A 15,676-nucleotide genomic window follows, 5' to 3' on the forward strand; every position below is an offset into this window, starting at 1 on the left:
CACACACACACACACACACACACACAATTGTGTGTGTCATGATGTGTATGTGATGGCCACAGGCAACTTGTGGGGCCAGTTCTCTCTTCCCACCATGTAGGTCCCAGGGATCAAACTCAGATTATCAGTCTTAGCTTGCTGGCCTAGAGCGCGACACTTTTAAATGTAACCTCTGGTGTCCGTGTTTTTGTAATGGGGCAGTACAAAGCCATTCTTTTCCAGTTTAAAAATGAATGTGTCCTTAGCCAGGTGGTGGTGGCTCACCCCTTTAATCCTAGCACTCGGGAGGCAGAAGCAGGCAGACAGTTCTCTGTGAGTTCCAGACCAGCCTGGTCTACAGAGTGAGTTCCTGGACAGCTGGATCTATACAGAGAAATTCTGTCAGGTGGGGGTGGATGACACATTTCAAGTTTCATTAAACTATGGGAGAATAAATTACTTCCAATACAGTATCTGAGAGAGTGTTTACTGTTTTGATTTAATCAAACTTAAAATATCTCATCAAATTACCCAGGAAAATCCAGGTAGCAGAAATATATAACATGTCCATTTCTTCACAAGGTCTCAAATCAGTTTACAAGGCCATAAAATGATATACATATACACATGTATATATTATGCCATTTAAGCCACTCCTACTTCCTGTACTAAAGAACTCAAGTATAGAAATAAGCTTTGTGGTACTGAGGTAACAGTAGGACCCTCCCTAACATGACTGCATAGGTGTTTAAGGTTAAATGTGAACATGATGAGAGGTCTCAAGTCAGCCAACCCCATTTGAACTGTGGGTTCAAAGCAGCATGTTAGACATGTGCCCAAAGGAAATACCTTCACTGAGCCCGTGTGTGTGTGTGTGTGTGTGTGTGTGTGTGTGTGTGTGTGTGTGTGTGTGTGTAAGGAGATGGGCAGAAGTCAGGGCAGGGCTGACTGAGGCCACACTGGTAACTATTAGCCATCTGCAGTTGTTGGCAGGACAGAAACATACACAGTCTTCATATTCAAAGTCTTCATTGGGATATCTTCTGTAATTTCTAGAAGAGAAAATTTTCAAAAAGTCAATACTCTGTTGTGAGTGAACATCTAAAAAACTGTTAGCTGTCTATCCTTGGCCCCATCCTAAGGCCATTCTCAACTCTGTCCTTGCTCTAAACCAGACCTTTGGAGGGTCTCTAAACCGATGGCATTTCCCGACAGGGGTATCTTTGTTGTGTACAGTGGGGCTCTGATTACATGTTTATTAGCTTGTCAGCAAGAGGACTCAGGGTGGGTGGTCACACTGTCAAGTGCGTCCACGTATTAAACCTCAGCAAAACTCTGGACACCAAGTTCCACCAAGCTTCCCTGGGTGGTGATACTGCCTTGTCAAACTCCTAGGGATTGGAGGAGGTAACATTGGCTGTTCCTCCATGAGGAAAAAATGACTTGATGTCTCTCTTTAGCCAGCCCCTGCCACCCCCTTCTGCCTTTCACACCTCTTTCTCTGGTTAGCTCTAATTGGTATAATAAACTTGTGAGTACAGTGCCTTTCAGTTAATCTGCGAATCTTTCTAGCAAACTACTGAATTTGAGGGCAGTCTGAGGAAATGCCCGAGGCTGTGTTCGTATCAGAAGTGGGGGTGGTGGCACGTGTGCCCTCCCACCATACATATAATAATGAACACAATCTTAGAATTGTGTTCAAAATCTTTAAACTCAGGCATATCACAGTTGGACTGCAGAACATCCCAGACAAAGAGAAATCCTGAAAGGAGAGAGTCTGAAAGGACATCTTGCAAGGGTAAGAAAGACAAACCAGACAAAAACTCAGAACTCGGCTACAAGGACAGAGGGACATTCTGCTAAGAGCGAGATTCCGGGCAGTGGAGAGGTGTGTGGGAAACCTTGAGAAGATAATGTTCCAGATCTTCACGTGTTATGTGGCCCCGTGAGGAGATGCATGCAGTATGCCTGATAAACTGAGAAGGGTCGCCACTGACTGGATGTCAGCTAAAGTTCCCATCAGTTCAATTCCTGAAGAAACTGCTGTTATATTTCAGGTCAAGAAATACAGCAGTTTACCTACAAGTATGCATTTTTAGGTTATTGTCAAAGACATGAACTATTTTTTTTTTTCTCCCCGCTTAATTTAAATAACATGGGACTGGGGATTTAACTCAAGTCTTGCACATGCTAAGGAAGTATTCCACTGCTCAGCTACCCCTCACTTAAGTTATTATTACTTTTAATTATATTATGGCTAATTTCTGGTTAATGCGCAAAAATAAACAAAACAAGACAAATATACAAAGCTTATTTTCACAGACAAAACACGAACATTCCTGGCGCCCGAGTCCCCCTTGGAAGAAGAAAAAGCCTTGGGGACAGCTGCCTCACCCTGTGTTTGAGTCTCATTCAGGAACAGCTTTAGTCTCCTGCTCCGAAGTCCAAACACCTTGGCTGCCTCATACACAAGCCCCTGGTGGCTCAGTCCATTCTGTCCAAGTGGGTTTTCGAGCAGGAGAGTGCCCACAGTTCCCGTTAAACACTCTGGAGGAGAAGGAAGAAAGCAGGTCAGTTCTGGGGAACTTGTGTTCCCACAGTGGCGGCAACCACAGATGGGAGGGCTTTGAAGTGGGTCCAGGAGCTTAGGCTGGAGGCACAGGCTGCGTACAAGTAACCTTCAACAGTTCAGAGAGGCGAGGAGGAGGAGGAGGAATGAGAGAAACTGACGTACGAAGGCCAGCCGCTGGGGAACTGATTTCCAGTGCACAGTCAAGTGAAGAGATGAGGATTCCAGCAAAAATGTGCACAGTGAGGATTCTGAGATGTTAGGGGAAAAGCAGTGGATTGGGGCTGGAGGTGTCCAAGTTCTCAGGACAGATTCCAGGAAAACAAACAAAAGATCACACTGCAAAATCAACAGTTCAGGCACAGAGACAACCCGGTTCCATGTAGACGTCATTTTTGTTTCCTGACTGCCAGGAGGATGATGGTCTCTCTACATGAACATACCGCAAACACCAAACCAACAAAAACAAAACCATTGCATTCCATGAAGAAACGTGGGAACTGAGACTTTGTTAATTGATATGGGGAGGTAGGGTCTCACAACACAGCCCAGGCTGGCCTTGAACTTGTAATCTTTCTGCCTCAGCCTCCTGAGTGCTGGGATTACAGGTGGGTGTGTAATACCAAGCCTGGCTGGTGTCCATGTGTTGAAGTGGATTGGAAAATCACACCTAAGTCAGAGATTTGAACCTGGAAAGGAGCTTTAATGCCCAGCACTCCACAAGCTGAGTGCCGAGGATGCACATACCTTGTGGCTCTGCATTTAGGAGCTGCAGGTTGATATACTGACACAGAAGAGTGCCGGGGCTGTTGACCGGAGAGGGGGTTGTTCCTGCAGTCACACAGAGTGTCCTCCCACTCAAAGTCAGCAAGTCAGTTTGGTTCTGTATTTCTAAAAATAACAACAATTCTGAAGTCACTTATCTTTTCCTAACTCACTAGTATTCACTTCCAACTTCACTATTATCCATCTTCAGACAGTGATGCTTTCTATTTAATTTGTTCATCAAAGGACATTGCTTTTTCTACAAAGCCAGAGAGTTGGAAACTGATTTTTTTTTTTTTTTTGGTGGCTAGGATTGAACCCAGGGCCTTCTGCACGCTTGGCACACACTCTACCACTGAGCCCTATACCCCCAGCCCTGCAAATACAGCCTTACAAGTGAGTAATCCGAGTGCTGCAAAACTAAAGAGTAAAATATTTGTTATTTAGCTTCTGTGGGCATGTTGGGGATGGAGACGGGGGTGGGGGTGGGAGTGGGGGTGGGGGTGGGGGTGGGGGTGGGATGTTGCTGGAGCCAAAACTCATGACCTTGTGCTTGCTAGGTAAATGCTGTACCACTGTACTGAACTTCCAACCCCCATAACTTAAAATTCAACATACATTGTTTTCTCCTCTTTCAGTATTTTCCTTATATATTACAGCTCTTCTTAAAATTCTCATTCTATGAGGATCTCAAAATTTACCATGAAAAACTGTATTTGAAAATGATAATTATGGTCAGCAAACAAGTTTTAATAACTTGTGTGTAAAGATGTGAGCTGCTGTGTGTGCTCATGTGGAGCTCAGAGGCTAACATCAGGAGCTTCCCTTGATTGCTTTTTCACTTTGTTTATCGTTAAAAACCCAAGCACCTTTACCCACTGAACCACCTCACTGGCCCCCACCTTATTCTCTGAGACAGGGAGCTCACTGGTTGGACTGAGAACCCAGGATCCTACTGCCTCATAGTGTGGGATCTCAGGCGCACTGCTAAAGCAGCTTTTTAGATGGATGCTGGGGATTGGAACCCAGTTCATCACACAAGAGCTTTATTTGATGAGCAACCTCTCCGACCTGAGCTGTATTCTTTAAAATGGATTCCAGGTCTGGATTCAGTAAGGCCCAGGAACTGTCTGATAAACTCACAACTCAGAGGAGAGGGCAAGTCCTGATCTGTCTCAGGCTAAGAGGGACAGGGAGGATGAGGACTTCCTGTAAGTCCAGGGTTTCAGCCATACCAAAGAGAGGGACACAGTAGAGCCATGGCAGCAGACATTGCTGACGGACCTCTGCTGCCGCAGAGTGAGGAAAACACAGCGGTTCTGCTGCACAGCTGACGCCAAACGAAGACCTTAACCAAGCCCCCTCAAGCCAACGACAAAATGTCCTCTCCTCTCCACATACCTGTTCCACTGTGGAAGACTGACAGCTCTGCATTTTTAACTCCAAATATGCTGGAAACAACGCTCTTTAGCTTTACAAGGTTCAACTTATTATCACCTTTTGGATTCTCCAGAAGCAATACTCCACCTGGAAAGCCACAAAAGTAAGATCTCATTTAGTAGAGGAAAATTTAAAATGTTAAATTTGGAAGAAAAGTCGAGAGATGCAAAGGGAGTTCAAGCCCTTTTACAAGAAAACACCACGTTCCTGCTTAGAAGGGGCTTGGCAATCTTAACTGGGTCAAGGAATAAAACCACCAGGTGGTCTGTCCTCATCCTTTCCAGACTCAAACTTTTATATTTACAACCTTCACCTTACACTTTGTGCCTTCTGTAAATCCCAAAGTACAGAGTGGTTAAAATACTAATCAATATCCTAAAAAACTATCCTCAAGTGGCCCATGATGCTTACATCCTACAATTAAACTCTACATATTTACTACACTGACTCAAGACCTAGATTTTTATGAATCCTTATAAGCACGAATTTTAGTTAATTTCAAGGGTGTGTATTACCTCGTTGTAGTTTTTTAAAATCACTTTATTGTAATGAACTCACAAATAAAAACATTATGCGGCTAGACGTGCTTTTCAATGTTCAGTTCCCTAGTGGCTACAGATAATTAAATATTTTCATGTTTATTTCTATAATTTGTATAGCATCCTGAATAAATTACCCTATTTCCCAATTGGATGGTGTGTTTACTATTGAGTTTACTGTCTGTGAGTTCCTACCGGACTGCATCTCTACTATGTAACTACCTTGTCTCTCCCCAGGCCGGACTGCATCTTTCCTGTTTAACTATCTCATCTCTCCTGAGTCTGGTGTTACTGTAAAGACTTCCCAGTCTGTATCTTGTTTTCATCCCTTTAGGACAGAGTAAATTTTTAAAAACAATGCAAAGCCTTTCATTTCTGGTAAAGTTCAATGGACCCATTTTCTCTTTTTTTTTTGGTTTTTCGAGACAGGGTTTCTCTGTGTAGCTTTGCACCTTTCCTGGAACTCGCTTTGTAGACCAGGCTGGCCTTGAACTCACAGAGATCCGCCTGGCTCTGCCTCCCGAGTGCTGGGATTAAAGGCGTGCGCCACCACTGCCCGGCCCATTTTCTCTTTTATAAACTGTTTTAAGTACCAAGATTTTAAAATGATTTGCCCAAATAAAAGGTTTCAAGACTTTCCTTACAAACACTAATATAGTAGAGAACTCTGGCCACCCAAGCAGGTGACCTTAATTTGTTCCCTCTGTTAGAAACATTATTTGCGCGCGCGCGCGCGTGTGTGTGTGTGTGTGTGTGTGTGTGTGTGTGTGTGTGTGTGTGTGTGTCTGGTTATACTCGTGTGGAGGCCAGAGGTCATGACAACCCCATGTGCTGTTCCTTAGATACAATCCACTTTAAAAAAAAAAAAGAAGAAGAAGAAGACAGGGTTTCTCACTGGCCTGGAACTCACAATATAGACCGTGCTGGCCAGCCAGTAGGCTCCAGGGATCAGCCTTCCCTGCACACTGGCATCACAAGTGTCACCACACCGGGCCTTTCTATGTGGGCTTTAAGGATCTAATCAGGCTCAGCACTTTTCAGACTGCGCTAGCTCTCCTGATAGAAATACGGCTAGCATTTTAGAAAACAAGCTATAATGTCTGCTGCTGTCTACACTTACATGTGTCTAGATATAATGCCATGTGTGTATGTATTTTTTTTTTTTCGAGACAGGATCTCACTGTGTAGCTTTGTGCCTTTCCTGGAACTCGCTTTGTAGACCAGGCTGGCCTCAAACTCACAGAGATCCACCTGCCTCTGCCTCGCCATGTATGTATTTTTGTACTTTATTTAACTGTCTCAACAACAACAACAACAACAACAAAGCACTGAAGTTTATGTCGCCTCTACTAGGTCATAGAAGGTCTGAGGTTGAACCTAAGACAAATGTTCAAGTGGAAGGGCAGTGCTCACCACTTCATGTATGTCAAAGACTGACCTGCACTGTCACTGGAATCCTAAAGAGATGTGAGAGAAGATAGGACTGAAAATAGACAAAGATACAAAGACAAAGGCTGAAAAACCTAACACATGGGATTACTTTTGTATTACAGCTGCTATGGCAATGAAACATCCCATCCTGTAGAGAGGCTCTTTGTTAAGATTCAGAAAGTAAACAAAATTTTTAAGTCTCAGGAAGAAAACAATTCACAAGTCCAGGTAGTCCTAAAATTTTCAGGACTCATAAGCCACCCTCCTTTACGTTTATAAACAGTAACTGCTGGAGAAAAGCAACTCTCCCACTACCTTCTGGGATGTAACTCTCCTCACGCTGGGGTGGCTTTTTGGTGACAGCGGCTGCCTTTGGGTCATCCATGCTGCTGTACAAGGAGTAACTCCTTACTCCCGTAAGTAACCCCACTCATCTCCCTGGCTCACTAAGCTGGAGTTGGATGAAACAGTTTCTTTGGTCTGTCACTGGTTCACTCTCTGAAGTAAACAGATGTTTCTTCTCATCTCCCCAGGAAAAGACACACAGTTGCCAAACACCCAAACTTACAGATTTGAGAAGCTAAGGGCCATGATCTGAATATTAACGCATCACTTTCACACCTCCCCAATTTCTGTGGAGAAATTCTAGCTCCAAAAATGGTATTAGGAAGCGGGGTTTCTGAGACATCATTAAGGCATGAGGTTAGAGCCTTTATGAACAGATGAATGCTGTTATAAAAGACTATAAAATACTCATCCACTGTTACACCACAAAGACACAGCAAGATATAATCTATGTACCAGGAAAGGGCCCTTACCATACACCATAACTGCTGGAACTTTTACCTCACATTTTCCCTTCTCCAGAACCCTGAGAAATGTTATCTCTACGGTTTTGTTTTCAAGACACTCCAGTATTTGTGGCTACTAATGATCTATTTCCACTCAGCTTTAGATGCCCCGGGATGGTGCAAGCAGGAGCTGAAGAGGATGTGGGGTGACCTCTGCTGCCTTCTGCTTTAATTCCTTGGGATAGGGTCTCTCACTGAAGTTGAAACTCGATGCTTTGGCTTGGCTGTCTGGACAGTAAGCTCCTGAGATCTACCTGTCTTTGCGATCCCAATGCTGGGGTTACATGCATATGTAGCTATGCCCTTCCCCACCTTTTTTTTTTTTTTTTTTACATGTGTGCTGGGGATTACAACTCTGATCCTCAAGCTTACAGAAAAAATACTCTTACCAAATGAACCACCTTTCTACCCCCAACACAGTCCTATTAGGTATCACCATTATCTATTTTAGCTGACTTTGGTATCACACTGACAGGGAAAGGTAGCACTGCTTAGCTACCTCCAGGTGGGAATGGCTAAGGCAGCGTCCTCTATCAGCCTATATGACATCAAGGGCAGGACTAAGGGAAGGAGTCTTTATTCTCTGCTGGGCTCCCACCAACACCTCCCTGATCAGAAACAAAATGCCGTGTTACTGCTCAAAATGGGTTCCAGGTTGACACTTCTGTGGTATCTGCCCTCATTTACTCATGAGGGATCGCCTGCTTTGTTCCAGCCTCCTGGACAACATTGGGCAGAGGGGCTTGCTACTGTCAAGCTGGGATGGACCTGGGTCTGTGCTACTCTATGACACCTGTGGGGATTGGATACCTGAACCTGGCAAAGGTGGAAGCCTAGCTTTGCGCTCTGGTTTATGGTGGGGGGGGTTGGCGGATTAATAGTTGCTGGATTTTCTTCCCTGCTGTGTTTGGGTGGAACAGAATGATCACTGTCTAATAACTCTATCTTGCTCTTTTCTCCAGAGAAAGCAGAACTTCATTGAGGCACTTCTCAAGAGGTTTGGGCTATGTGAGGCAAATCCAGAATCAGAGGAACTGTCCAGTATTGCCACTTAGCTTCAAGGTTCTTATTCTTCCTTTACTGGTAAGAATCTCACGCTTGCTTTTACACTTGGGGTGTTAGGCGGGCTCAGCAGGACATTAGAAAAGCATGCTGACGCCAACTCACACGTTCAAGTCGGTCCATTGTCCACTATCTAAAGGACTCTTGGGTGAGAAAACAAAAAGGCCATCTAATTTTACCAATTCTCTTATGACTGCCTTAAAAGTTTCCATAGAATTAACTGCAAAACAGAAACAATGGTGGAGACACTTGTAATCCCAACACTCAGGAGGCAGAGGGAAGAGGATGGGGAGTCCAAGGCTGAGCCACACGGTGCGACCCAGTCTCAGGAGTACATAAGTGAATTCAGTCACACACAGCACAGGGCTCATTTGCACTTACCTTGCTCAGTGCCATTTGCACAAATGTTAAGGTTTATATAAGCACAAGCAGGACCAGGCACACACGATCCTCTGGTGAGTGTGAGTTCCAATTCCGACCCCTTTAACTGAGCAGACAACACATGATTAGCAGCAGCATGGCTGTGCTGGGCCCTACAGCAAGAACACGGGGCCACTGCTCAGTAAGAAACTCTTCACAGGCAAGAGTGCAGCTGTAACTCAATCTCCTCACCTGTTCTCTTAAAGATACTGCTTTCTAACTATAAAACAATATATGCTCATTTTTAAAAGTTCAGTAAGTAAGCAATATGCAAAACAGAGAATGGAATAATAATGTATCTATGTCACCCAAAAAGACAATGACACTGTTAGTCCCTCTTTATCTTTCCTACATTTACGAATAAGGAAAGTATGATTGAATAAATGACGTATTTCTGAATTATGGGCCACTATTTTTTCATGTCTTGGTGCCAAATTTTTATAGTAACATCTAAAAGCACTATGTGTAAAGAGGCAATGAATTTGAAAGAGTAAGAGTAGGGAGGGGATATGGGAGGGCTTGGAAAGAGGAAAGGGAAGGAAAATGATGTAATTATATTAATCTAAAATAAAATGTTTTTTTTTGGTTTTTTTTTGGGTTTTTTTTTTTTCCCGAGACAGGGTTTCTCTGTGTAGCTTTGCGCCTCTCCTGGAACTCACTTGGTAGCCCAGGCTGGCCTCAAACTCAGAGATTCGCCTGGCTCTGCCTCCCGAGTGCTGGGATTAAAGGCGTGCGCCACCACCGCCCGGCTATAAAATGGTTTTTAAAGAGTATAACCTGTAATAGGAAATGCTATCAAATATATAACCCACTACCAACAAGTTAAATTATTTTCAAGCCAACTGTCACTTATTTTTAATGAAAATTATCAGAATCCACAGTACCCACTCTTTTAGTTCAGACAAGATGGGTCAGCACAGCCATCTTCCTGGCTGCCCTCCCTAAGAGAACTGCCATGAGGCCGCTTCTGCTGTCTTCCTTCCCGTCCTCCTCTCTGGCCTTCCTCTCAGGTCCTACCCAGTACTTCCAGAGCAGTACTGCAGGTGTGATGGATCCTGTTTGTTCCTGACAGGATCTGGAATCACCCACGGGCACACTGAGGGGCTGTCCTGACTGGTTTCGTGTGGGAGGACTCAACCCTCCCTGCACAAGGTTTCTGTACTCTCCAGAAGCAGAAAGCTCCCTGAGCCCGAGCAGCCAAAGCTCTGTGCTTCCTGACTATCGATATAATGCAGCCAGCTGCCTCACACTCCTGTTACTAGCTCCTCCACTATGGTGGACTGCAATTTGAACTAGAAGTTGTTTCTGTTAGAGTATTTTATCACAGCAACAGAAAAGGTAAGACAGTGGGCTAGAATTTATCGAGATTTAACTATACAAATGTAGCACAAATCTTAACAGGTCTTATTAATAAAATCAAACCTGAGGCCAATTATTGGGGTGAACGCTGGAAGATCAGAGAAGCGGAACAAGCCACAGCCACCTCACCTCACCTCACCAGTCCCTCAGCTGATCCTGTTTCCTCAGACTGGAAGCCTCTGAGTCCTCATCCAGAATGAATCTCAGCTGAACTGCTTCTCGAAAGCCTGAATGCTTAACCAGCCTAGTTCCTGGTTTTCATGCCTTATATACCTTTCTGCTTTCTACCCTCACTTCCCGGGATTAAAGGCTCTCACTTCCTGGGATTAAAGGCGTGTGTCACCATGCCTGGCTGTTTCCAATGTGGCTTTGAACTCACAGAGATCCAGACGGATTTCTGCCTCTGTAATGCTAGGATTAAAGGCGTGAGTGCCACCATTTTCTAGCCTCTGTATCTAGTGACTGTTCTGTTCTCTGACCCCAGATAAGTTTATTAGGATGCACAATATTTTGGGGAACACAATACCACGACATACAAATATAAAGAAAAATCCAATGTGAAACACTAGTATTTCCACACAACTCAAACTCACCTGTGTTTGTTCCTGAATAAGGATATTATCTGATGTAGGAACCGGGTATGGTTTCAAGGGAGCTTTGATAGTGGCAAATATGAAGTCAGTGTGGCTTTCAATGACGTTGTTCAGGTATCTTCCTTCAGATTTTGCATTATAATAAACTGTTATTTCATCAGTTGGAACCAGATTGCACTAAAATATCATACAGGAAAACACAGAAGAGAAGCGTATTTTGTTCACCAAAGTATCGACTGAGAACAAGTGTATGCTGAGCCGTCAGGAAGGCCATCCCTGCCCATTCTCCTCAGATGATATGTAAGACTGGCATCTGCTGCTCTGTGTTCTTTTACCCACTTTTCTTATGTCTCTTCCGAGTACTTACGTCCCTCATGAGTCCTGAAATAAAAGACTGACTTGGGAACCTACTTGCAAAGCTCTGAACCAGGACATGATGCAAAAATGATGGAATGCCCTCCTCAGACTCTGGACCACATTCCATGAGGCTTGGCTTAGGGAGGAGCACCCATGGGAGCCCTCCTAATCAGCTGTTTCCAGCAATAAGAGCTTTCTGACGCTCAGACCTAATAGGGGCTCAGTGATACCTTTTCCTCCAGGTACAGGGTTTCTGTACTTCCCTCACCTCTTAAAAATCACCTCTTTCTGTACAAACCCAGCAATTTCTCCTTAGCTCCCAGCCCTCCCATACTGATGTCTATCTTCCTTGGACATTCACTGGCATCTCTGGCTATCTTCTGTAGCAACCAGAGGGTGATCTTTCTGGAAGATAATTCTGTGGAAACCCAATGGAACTGAAGGATGGATGGGCTAAAAAAGCCCTTGGACAGAGAAAGTGAGTGGTACCCAGACTGGGAGTGCGTAGGGAAGGAGGGTGGAGCCTGACTTTCCTGCAGAGTACAGTCAGAGGGACTTTGGATTAATGAATCATTATCAATTGATAACTATAGTTTACACTGCCTGCCTTGTCTGTCTTCCCTAACATCCAAAATGAAGCCAGAAAAAAACCAAAATTACAGCTTGTTTCTAAAGAGACAAACTGACCTTCTTGCGAAGTTTCTGGATGCGATTGATGACTTCCCGAGCCATGCCTTCATCCACCATTGACTGGTCAGGTGTGACATCTAAGAGGACTAAAGCCTATATACAGAAGGAGCAATGTGCATGACAATGAAATAAGGTCATTTCCTTCAAGCTTGGTGAAACAGAGCTAGGGCTGGCAGGCAGGGTGGTGTCCCAAAATGTGATCCCTGGAACCAACATGGTGGAAGGACACAACTGATTCCTGTAAGCTGTCCTCTGACCTCTACACACGCTGTGGCACCTGTATTCACCTATGCCTACAAGACTAAGAAATAAATGTTTAAAAAAGACAAAGTCTTTTAAAAAGCTTAGTGAAACTAAATTCTGGGGCTGGAGAGATGGCTCAGGACTTGATCAGGACTCAGGTTCCGTTTCCAGCACCCACACGAGAGTCACAACCTTTTATAACTCAAGTTTCAGGGAATGCCAACATCCTACTCTGACCTCTGTGGGCAGCAGGCGTGCACACGCACACATGCATATATGCAGGTAAAATCTTCATAAACAGAAAATAATTCTAAAAAACCCAAAACAACAACAGAAAACCCATTAAATTCTGTAAAGTCTATAATCCAACATCATTTAGTCATTTAGCAAATGAAGTAAGTTAAATTAGCTTATCATTCCAGCTCTTAGAAGGATGTAGCTTCTTTTCTTTTGTGATGCTGTTCACAGGAAATGCCCCAAGAATCCTCAGACCAATTTCATTTATCACATGAAGAGATGGTCTTTTGTCCACCTAATAAACACAACTCTTCTAATACCTATGATCCCTGGTCAGGATGCTCCTGAAGCAGCAAACTTTCCACACCATAGCATGGAGCAAAGGACTCACGCAGCCAATCCAAGGCAGCCAATCCAAGCAATGCTCTCATCCTATGGTTTTCTGGTCCTTTAGTTTCAGTATGACTGAAGACAGAAATCCTTAAATGGACCATGGCATTTTCTTTATATGATTATGTTTAAATTCATGTTTAAATACAAGTTTTCTACAACTTTACCTTTCTCTCGGGTATTCTGAAAGTTGTTGATTAGGGATGTAAGCATAATGACATAACCTCTCATTTTAAAAAGATTACTTTTTTTAATGTGTATGTGTGAGAGCCTACATGAGCTTACATACAACACATGTATGATGATGTCTGATGAGGCCAGAGAACATCAGATCCCCTAGAATCAGTGACAGGTAGTTGTGAACCCCGATGTGGGTTCTAGAACCAAACCCAGGTCCTTTGCAAGGAGTAGGCACTCTTATCTGCCGAGCCGTCTCTGCAGTCCTCACTTTCTCCTTTCTATTCAGTCTAGGATCATAGTCCACGGAACGGTACCACCCAGTAAGGGGGGGGGCTCTTTCTACCTCAATGAACCTCATCTAGACTATCCCTCACAGACACGCCCAGACGCTGTCTCTTTAGTGACTCTAGCTGTTGCCATGTCAACCCTGCTTAAGACAATGTGGTCTCCTGATGCTCCTGAGTTTCTTGGCTCAGCTCACATGTTGTGGGTTGTCATAGCGCTGCAGTGACTGACGTGAGCTTCTCACCCATTTCAAGCTGTACCTCCTATGCCTTTGACAAATGAGGCAAGTTTCTTCTCTGACTTTACTCAAAGATAAATCAGCATGATCAGCAGGATCTGAGTTCAATTCCCAGCACCCATGTGAGGTGGCTCACAACCGTCTGCAAGGCTAGCTCCTGGGGAGTGATGCCTCTGGCCCCCACAGCACCTGCATTCATGTGCACATACCCACACAGTATACATAATTAAGAATACAACTTCCTGATTCTTTACTGTGTGACCAGGTGGTGGTAGGAAGATATTTCTACGGCCATACCTTCCTACCATGATGGACTACAGCTCCTCAAACTTTAAGCTGAAACAAACACTCTGATCAGGTATTTTTTAACCATAGCAATAAAATAGTAACCAATGCACCTTCCCATTCTAATGCTTCTCAGCCTGCCTTGTGTCTACCTTGTGTGGTGGGGAGGCTTTCAGAGATTTTCCTCTACTGCTCCTGGCCTGTGTCATGCCCAGCAATGGGACCTAGGAATAGCTCTGATCCACAGACTCTTTCTGCTGTAACAGGGATGGAGTCACTCTGTTCCATCATGACTAAAGTATCCCAGACTCCAACCTTCTGTACATTCTCCTCCAGAGCATTCCCCAGAAATCTCTATACCCAGTGCACGTTTGGGACTCGAGCTTCGCTGAACTTACTTTCACCTAGCAAGTTATTGAGCTGACTACTAAGACCTGGATTACTTTCTTGTGCCCATGACTGACTTGTTTTATAGAGTTGGTTTTTGTGCAACCCAACAATTAGGACAATTATTCACAAGTATAAATTGCAAAATATTCACTGAAGCATCTGATAAACAAGCGCAAAGGATAAAGACCCACACAGAAGCTTAAGAGAGCAGATCTAAAAGGGATTAACTGATGTGTGGGTGAGGCACGTGTAAAATATGCCCTTATGTCCACATCTGTTGGTGAAGAACACTCTAGGAGGCTGGGCACAATGCCTCAAGCCTGCAATCCCAGTATTCCAGGGGTGGAGGGGGGAGTTCTAGGACATTCTCAGCTACACAGTGAATCCAAGGCCAGGGGAGACTACACAACTTTGTCTCAAAACCACCAATAAATAAATAAATACAGGACAATTTTTAGGGAACAGAAAGCTACCTGAGCATCAGAGTGGGCTTCATACTGTGCAGTCCCTCCTGTGGCCTGGTCAAAGGTGTACATGAGGCGAAGATCTTCTTCGTGCAATTCATGGCCTTCCACAACAATACTCCCTATGGAAAAACAGACCCCATCAACCCTCCTCTTCCATGGCCTGCTATGAGCATATTGTGCTCTCCCCTGATGACCCTGGTGTTCTGTGGGCTAGCACTAGCAAGTGTTGGTGTAAGTGAAATGAGGGGCAGTGTGAAGTCCTGGGCACTGTGAATGTCCAGTGCAAGCAGAAGGAAGTGTGGACAGCTGCTGATGTGTGATACCCCACCTTTAGGAAAGGCCACTGTAGCCTCTCCATTGAGGCTGACTCTGGAAGTATGTGTAACCAGAGGGAAAGAAGGCAGATTTTAACAGGGTACCAGCACCCAGAGGCTACAACAGCAGGCTGGGATACCAGGCACCTGCCTAGGAAGGTTACTAGAATTTACAACTGTCATCCTTATGAACAGGATGAAGATTTGAAGAAAAAGATGGAAACATCCAACAGGAGCCTAAGTATGAAGCAGTCCTTGGGCTGAGGACATGTGGGCAGACACCCACCGCTTTTCTGGAACTGCTCCAGCTCCTCATTGCTCAGCTGCTTTATGGCCATCATTACTGCTTTAAAGGCTCCCTTCAGACGCTTCCCAAGGACCATGTGATCTGGTTCAGCCCTTAGACGAATACCATACTTGTTTTTATCAGTAGACAGCGTAACTTTTCGAACATTTAATTCCTATAGTAAGTGCCAAAGGAAAACAAAAGTGTAAGACACAAAAATCTGTATCACATAAAACAGGTAGATGAACATCCATAACAATACTCTTCACAAGAAACAAAAAGCAGACGTAACCCAAATGCCAGTCA

At 44.3% G+C, this 15,676-nt stretch overlaps 1 protein-coding gene across 1 annotated transcript in view; it reads right to left on the reverse strand.

Moving 5' to 3' along the window:
* Positions 1-878: 878 nt before the first annotated feature.
* Positions 879-15,676, reverse strand: part of Iars1 (isoleucyl-tRNA synthetase 1) — a 51,557-nt gene continuing 36,759 nt past the window's right edge. The window contains exons 26-34 of the mRNA XM_059262959.1: positions 15,371-15,545; positions 14,777-14,889; positions 12,053-12,148; positions 11,009-11,185; positions 9,018-9,123; positions 4,715-4,840; positions 3,296-3,439; positions 2,374-2,526; positions 879-1,031 (exon numbers count right to left, since the gene is read on the reverse strand). Coding sequence (XP_059118942.1) covers positions 949-1,031; positions 2,374-2,526; positions 3,296-3,439; positions 4,715-4,840; positions 9,018-9,123; positions 11,009-11,185; positions 12,053-12,148; positions 14,777-14,889; positions 15,371-15,545 — 1,173 coding nt within the window. The 3' untranslated portion in view covers positions 879-948. The remainder of the gene's footprint in view (positions 1,032-2,373; positions 2,527-3,295; positions 3,440-4,714; positions 4,841-9,017; positions 9,124-11,008; positions 11,186-12,052; positions 12,149-14,776; positions 14,890-15,370; positions 15,546-15,676) is intronic.

The sequence above is a fragment of the Peromyscus eremicus genome, chromosome 5 (genome assembly GCF_949786415.1).
Source record: "Peromyscus eremicus chromosome 5, PerEre_H2_v1, whole genome shotgun sequence".
NCBI classification, from domain to species: domain Eukaryota; kingdom Metazoa; phylum Chordata; class Mammalia; order Rodentia; family Cricetidae; genus Peromyscus; species Peromyscus eremicus.